The sequence below is a fragment of the Haliotis rubra genome, unplaced genomic scaffold (assembly GCF_003918875.1).
Source record: "Haliotis rubra isolate DU_JTF1 unplaced genomic scaffold, ASM391887v1 Scf249, whole genome shotgun sequence".
Taxonomy (NCBI): domain Eukaryota; kingdom Metazoa; phylum Mollusca; class Gastropoda; order Lepetellida; family Haliotidae; genus Haliotis; species Haliotis rubra.
In genome coordinates, this window is record NW_025766547.1 from 529,355 (window position 1) to 536,907 (window position 7,553).

Genomic DNA, 7,553 nt, shown 5'->3' on the forward strand with positions numbered 1-7,553 from the left:
TGTAATATCTGACATTTCAATTTTTCAGCAGATGATGAACTAAACAGCAGCATTGAGGCTGAGCCTGAAGTGACAGCGGAAAGTGTAGTGGAGTCATGTGACCAACCAATTAGCCAATCACAGAGCTCAGGCAGTTCTAGCCAATCAGATTCAGTATTTCTACCAGACTCTGCAGCTGATGCCCAAGGAGGACCTACACCAACTGTGAAACTGGCCTCAGCTTCTGCCAGTGCTGAAGATCCCGGTGCCAATCTGGCAAACATACTGGAATCTCTTGTGAAAGAAAATGACTATAAAAGTCTGGCGAAGATGAGAACTGGGGACTTATTCAAGGTTCATCAGCATCTTACCCATCTGTCAAACATTGTTGTCACGGCGATGAAGAGTCGATGTCATTCACCTACTAATTCTCAGTGAATGGTTCAGTATGGGGATTAGATGGTTAAAATGATCGCTAGGTATGGTAAGTACTGCAATATGTGATAGAAGAAGCAACTTGACATCACCGACAGTCTTCTGATAAGATGACGGCACAATATCCTACAACTGCAACCACCAGATGCATGGAGTGAGGACCAAGGCTGAAATAGAGTATAACTTGACAGAAACAGCTGTTGAGAATGATCAAAGTGATTCTGAAGTGACATTTCCTACAGTACCAGATTCAAGATATTGTTGATACACTTTGTCAGAGTGGCCATTGACTGTTGTTACACTACAAGACCCAACAAGGAACATCCTCGATTAGCCAGGACAGTAAGATGCATACCCTGGACTCATACTCTACCAGAGCTTTGTTTGTAAAGTGAGGCCATCTCTGTGTTCATGTTTCTTATGAGTAACAGATTTTCTCTTGCTCATAAGTGTAATTCGATCAGAGGCTAGTTTAAAGAATATTTTACATGATGGTATATTGTGTCAAATGGTTTGCAGCACGGTGTATTGTGTCAAATACTTTTACGTAACGTCATTGGGCACCTGTCATGTAATTCACTGGTATTCTCTTGACACATTTGCATCCTTTAAAAGCAGTTAGTTGGTTCAAATCCCAGTAAGCCCTGATTGTTTAGATTTGTGATCATGTGTTTAAAGCAAAATGGTAAACGTCAAAGACCTGCGTCACTTCTGGCTTTTCACACACATAGCCTGCACTCTATTCTAGCTCAAGTTAGCAACATTGGTGCTCACTCTGTCAACCATTGGTTCTGTTTTGCCTTGACTCACCAGGTATTAATTCACGGTCAATGATTTTCAAGATCTATCTTTATTTTTTGGATTGATTTATTTGATCTTAGTTTAGTGTGCAGCATGAAGACGGACATCTTGGACACATTTTTTTAGCAATCATGAATTCAGAGACATTCATCAGTGAAAACTGATAGTGGTGGGCATATTGGACGTCAGTGAGGAAGTGAAAACAGATCATTTGTAACTTATAGAAATGTGTTTATCAGAAGGTCGTGAGTGCATGTAACAGATATCACTGGTAGTCGAGTGAGAAGAACCCTTGCACCATGTTATATTTGGGACTACACTTCCTCCGTACAGTACAGATTGCCAGTTAGGAACGTTACAGATAGTGTGATGGGTGTGAGTGCTTGCTGGAACAAGGACTTGGTTTCATTCTGTTCTTGTTCTTGAGTTACTCAGCTCACAGCAGGTTATTAAACATTGACAGTTTGTGGTCAAGTATGGGAACAAATTTGTCTTGCACAAGGCCTCGCTGTGATTTGCCTAGCCTTGCTGAGACAAGCCCATTTCATGCAGAATCATTTGGAAAACTTCACAAGAATAACTTAAGCAATCACTGAGGACGACTAATATCGTTTTCTAGATTTATGATCAGAATGTAAGTGTTACACAATCCCAGGGCCCTATGGAAGTATTCCATGAGGTTTCCACATCCGCTTGTTCCAGGAGGATATTGAATGGTGCTGTTATATGAATAAAGAAAGAAGATATAGTGTGGAGAAGCAATATGTCTCCATTTCTCCATAAACAAAGGGGCCGGTGGGGTAGCCTAGCGGTAAAAGTGTTCACTTGTCAACCTGAAAACCTGGTTCGATTCCCCACATGGGTACAAATATTACAATGTGTGAAGCCCATTTCTGGTGTCCCCTGCTGTGATACTGCTGGAATATTGCTAATAGCAACGGAAAAAAATACTCACACTTTATAAACAAAGTTTTGATTGTTTACGTTATTTGTCATGGTTTTAATAAATTTCATTGATTTTAATCACAAAATGCACAATTTCATACAGAAGTAACATTTACCAGTTTACTATCTTTGACAGGGATTTCGCATGATTTATTTCACCAACTGCACTGGAGCTTCACCAGAACATTCAGTGTCCTATAAAATAAACGGATGAGAAACCCTATGTCAATAATCAACGTTGGTCCTCATGTCCAAAGTTTGAGCCAAGACAGGCTTCTCTTTGCTATGCTAAGCACCAATGAGTCATTCAGTGGGAAAGAAAAGAGCTAAACTATTTTCTGACTCGAAGTTCAGGTTTCTAAAACAGGATAGCTAATAAACATGAAATGCACAATATTCACGTTTCCAAATCGTTTTAGTAAAGTTGGGGTAGCTTTGTGGTTACAATAGATGTGGATGTTGTATACAGTACCAATCACCTGCTTGTCTGGTCCAGACTCTTACCCAGCTGGACTCTCAATTACAGTGGACCACCATATAGCTGGAATATTGCTGAGTGGGGCGTAAAACTACTCAATTACAGTGGACCACATATAGCTGGAATATTGCTGAGTGGGGCGTAAACCTAAACTCGCTCAATTACAGTGGCGTTCAGCAACTAATTAGTCAGCAAAAATCTGAAACCAGAATATCACATTTAGTTTTTAGTTTTTTGTTGGCTGATTTATAAGCGAAGTTTTAAAATATGTCTGCCTAATATAATATACGACTGTTCCTTGGACAGCAGAACGTGTTTGACTCCGGTAAGGGCGGATGTATAGTGCTGTAGGACCGTGGTTGCTTAATGGGGCGTACGCTTGCAGTGGATAGTGAGAATGAGTCTTTGAGCAAGTATTTATCAAGTTTGTGTCCTGGGAATGTATATATGTTTGTTCTTAATCCTGTTGATAGATTGGTCATTTTGTATGCTATAAATAGATACAACTCACAGTTTATGCATATGTAGATATTTCTTGTATTTTCATGAATTTGATAAATAAACAAGATAAATATTTATTGTGCATTGTCATCTGTCAGGAACTCCGGTCGTTCTTCTTTTTAAATTCATATTTATTTCTCTTTTGTTGATTGTCTCCTTGGGTTGGTACATGGGACGTCACCTCGAGAACCGCGAAGATCTGGATCCGGGTTGCAACCCACACTAGTCCGAAGAAGCGACCAACGGGATTAGGTGGTCTTGCTCGCTGACTTGGTTAACAGGTCGTATTCCAATTGCGTAGATCGTTGCTCATGTTGTCTTTCATTAGATTGTCTGGTCCAAAATCGATTAATTACCGCCGCCATAGAGGTGGAATATTGCTGAGTGTGGCGTAAACAACTACCAATCTGCCAGGTGAGAAGACCGTCGGCTACACTACTCCAAATGACATTAAAAGATGGTTCTTGTTGCCCATCTTGGGTCTCAATATCGAGGGAATATTAAGCAAGGGTAATTTAACACAGCATGTCAGTGAGCTAGCCTATAGTACCCTACACGCAGCCTGCAATCGCTAACATCTGAAGGGATGGTGTAAATCCAGCTCGGGTCCATGCAGGTCTCAAACATTGTTCGAAATTAATGACTGTCCTTAGGCCCGAAACCGACTGAAAACCACTCAGACCCACAGCTTTTGGTTTCTTCGGGCCCTTGTGGCCTTGTTTGCTGGGACTTATTTATACTGTAGCTAAAACATAGGGCATTCTGATCAGGACCCACAACTTGTTATGGTTGTATGTCCTCAGGGCCTGCAGCTTGTCAGGGTTAAGTGCAAACACTGTAGAATAAGTATACAGGTCCCCCATGGTACCTAGTGTGGTGATCTACCTTCAGTTGTTGGCGACCTATAGTCTGTCTATATTGTATTGTATTAATAGTAATCGGTAAAGGATTGGCAGCTATGATCACGTAAGGTGTTTTTTTTTTCAGTTGTTACACAACGGTGTCCTGTCATAGCACACGTGACATCTATGGTTCGTCATATCTACGCTACTTCACGAAAAAAACCCAACCTTTTTGTTTGACAATAATGAGCAACCAATCAACGGATTATCGGCTAATCCTTTGACTGACTGACTGGCTGGCTGAGTTTGGTTTTACGCCGCTTTTAGCAATATTCCAGCAACATCACGGCGGGGGGACACCAGAAATGGGCTCCACACATTGTACCCATGTGGGGATTCGAACCCGGGTCTTCGGCGTGACGAGCCAACGCTTTAACCACTAGGCTACCCCACCGCCCGCTATTCCTTGGAACTCAACTGACCATTCCTCTCTTCTTGTTCTGAGGGCGGTGGCGAAGCCTAGTGGTTAAAGCGTCCGCTCGTCACGCCGAACACCCGAGTTCGATTCCCATATGGACAATGTATGAAGCCAGTTTTAGGTGTCCACCGCCGTGATAATGCTGGAATATTGCTAAATAGCGGCGTAAATATAAACTCACTCACTCACTACGTGGTAACCATTTAGTCAATGGAGTTGAAACACCGGCACCAAATTACCGGGACTGCCGCAAGAACCCGGTGTACTGCCCCTTTAACTCCGCTCAGTGGCTTTAGGGGGAAATAAGGATAGGGTGTTTGCAGAAATGTACGACGTGTCTGTGTAATCACATCTCGACGGCATTCGTAGTCGTTCTGACTATAATCCAAGGTTTTGCCGTATATTATTATACACTCGGTTAATTACAGACGGCGTGGCATAGCTCTCAATGTTCCACTGTGGCTCTAAAATAGCCTAGCGGTTAAAGCGTTCGCTCGTCACGCCTAAGACCTGAGTTCGAATCCCCATATGGGTACAATGTATGCAGCCCTTTCCTGATGTGATATTGTTGGAATAGTGGTAAAACAGCGTTAAACCATACTCACTCCACAGTGGCTCTACATTCTACCGGGCGGTGGGGTAGCCTAGTGGTTAAAACGTCCGCTCGTTCCGCCGAAGACCCGGGTTCGAATCCCCACATGGGCACAATGTGTGAAGCCTATTTCTGGTGTCCCCCGCCATGATATTGCTGGAATATTGCTAAAAGCGGCGTACAATCATACATACTCACTCACTCTACATTCTACCCGTCCGGCAATCCTGCTGCTCATGCTGTCAACCACTGGGTTGGTGACACATGTTCGATACAAGCGTTGAGGTCGCGGTGACAGCAGTAACATTTTCCTGTGCTTTGGAAGGACAAACACCTTTCACTACTTGATGTAGTGTTAAGGGCAAAGACGCGTGTCTGTGATATTTATACACAGTTCTAAGCTGTGTTTGTCCCTGGAAGGTTGGCTTTGTAGCCGCTAAGAAAATCTGTACAAACACCTCCGGTCTATATGCCACAAACAAAGACCCAAGACACCTGACGCGAGCGCAGCTTCACTCTGAATGCCGTATTCTGTGTGTGTATTCAGAGCTAACCTTTGCAAATACTGTACAAGTTTGCCGCTCTCCATGTTTTCTCTACCGCCGAGCTGATAACTGCTGAAAGCAGCGTTAAACAAAACTCACTCACTCACCCGACCAGTGCCTGATTTTCATGTGAAAACGACCTAAGTCTGCAGCTGCTAACACGTTTTCCTTGACCATCATTACCAAAACGGCGAGGTGTGACCTGTGTCACTCAAGGCCTTCCTCCCCCGTCAAGCAGACCACTGATATAACTGAAACATTGTTTGAAGTGGCGTTATGTCAACATCACTCCCATGAACCTGACAAGCCGTTATGTTATGGATTTTTGTCGAAATTCTTATATCCAAATGACCCCCACATCAAGTAAACACACCGTGATATATACTCTCCAAAACAATAAACTCACAGGTGTGTTTCTACGAAATTAATCTGCTAACTTTAAAGTGAGATAACAATGTAATTCTGGATCAGTTGCAGCCAAATTTCACAGTATAAGTGTCGGTGAACATGTATAGCGTATAACAGTTCACTAAAGAGGTGTCCGTTACCAGTTAGGCGTGGCCACAACAGAGCCCCCCAAACTGCTCCGCACCGTCTCGGCATGGACTGAATAAGTCATTGAATTCGACCTTGTAAATTCTGGCAGATTCCCCTTTGCAATGCCTGCGACAGTTGATTTAACGACTGGGGCGCTGGTTGACCGAATAGAAGTTAAACTGCCCAGAAGGCACAGAACGTTAGATTTCTGCGTGTAGGATATGTTTCCCCACATCGTGACACTCTCACCACCATATCAGTCCGATTTTCCTAGGTTGAATCTTCGATCTCACTGGGTGTCCTTTTCAATTTAAATAGAATTATTTTTTCTGATTTCATAAAAATTGTATATACTCAGAGACTAAGCTTTAGTCCTGAGCTAAGCAGTGACAACGGACAAGATGGCGCTCACCAACCGGTACCCGTAATCCAACTCACCCATGTTATACGGTATAGTTCCTGCTCTGGCACCTGCTGTGTGCCATCGGATCATGTTACGAAGTTAATCGTGTTGGTTTATTGCATCGGTAACTCGAGCCTTTATATGATAAGAAAGGTAAAGAATGGTGTCTCGCGTTTCTGGTTCAATTTATAATGTCCAGCTCTCATAATTAGCTCAATTGACCCCAAGTCAGTGACGACCCGTGAAGATCAGGGTTAGAATTGATCTTCAGTAACCTATGCTTGTCGTAAGAGCCGACCAACAGGATCGGCTGGTCAGGCTCGATGACTTGGTTGACACGTGTCATCGCATCCCAATTGCGGAGATCGATGCTCATGCTGTTGATCACTAGATTGTCGGGTCCAGACTCCCATTATTTACAGACCACCACCATAACTGGAATTTTGCTGAGTGCGGCGTAAAACAACAAACCAACTAAGTCAGTAACCCAGTTATCATCATCATCATCATCATCATCATCATCATCATCATCATCATCATCATCATCATCATTTCTTTTTACAAGATCTAGGGAGCTGAACCTTCATATGAATAATCCCAGGTATGGCGTCTCGCAATCGTGCTCACAGTATTCTGACCTGAGCTTAATAATGAGCGTAATGTTTTCATCATAATTCTGACGTAGTTGTGCCCTGCTACTATACTTAGTAATTTTGTGATCGTGTATGCATACCTGACATATCATTCGGACGTACTTCACCTTTGACGTCAAAGGAAAATATGCAGCAACCCCCGTTAGAGTGTCAAGGGACTCACTGCCTACCATGTTGTGATGGACACAGGTGACATCACGCATGCGCACGTACCTGTCGTCTGCCAGCAGGACGAGCAGACGTCATTACCAGGGATAGCGCTGTCAGGTGAGCGGAGGCTTCAGCGGAGAAAGTGTGTCATACCTGTGCAAAGTACGCCGGCAAAGTTTCTTCATTTTTGACCCGAAACTGACATCTTTACTCG

General features: G+C 43.2%; 1 protein-coding gene across 1 annotated transcript in view; it reads left to right on the forward strand.

Moving 5' to 3' along the window:
• Positions 1-3,216, forward strand: part of LOC124279255 (telomere-associated protein RIF1-like) — a 59,681-nt gene extending 56,465 nt beyond the window's left edge. Inside the window, 1 exon segment of the mRNA XM_046715073.1 lies at positions 29-3,216. Coding sequence (XP_046571029.1) covers positions 29-417 — 389 coding nt within the window. The 3' untranslated portion in view covers positions 418-3,216.
• Positions 3,217-7,553: the final 4,337 nt, after the last annotated feature.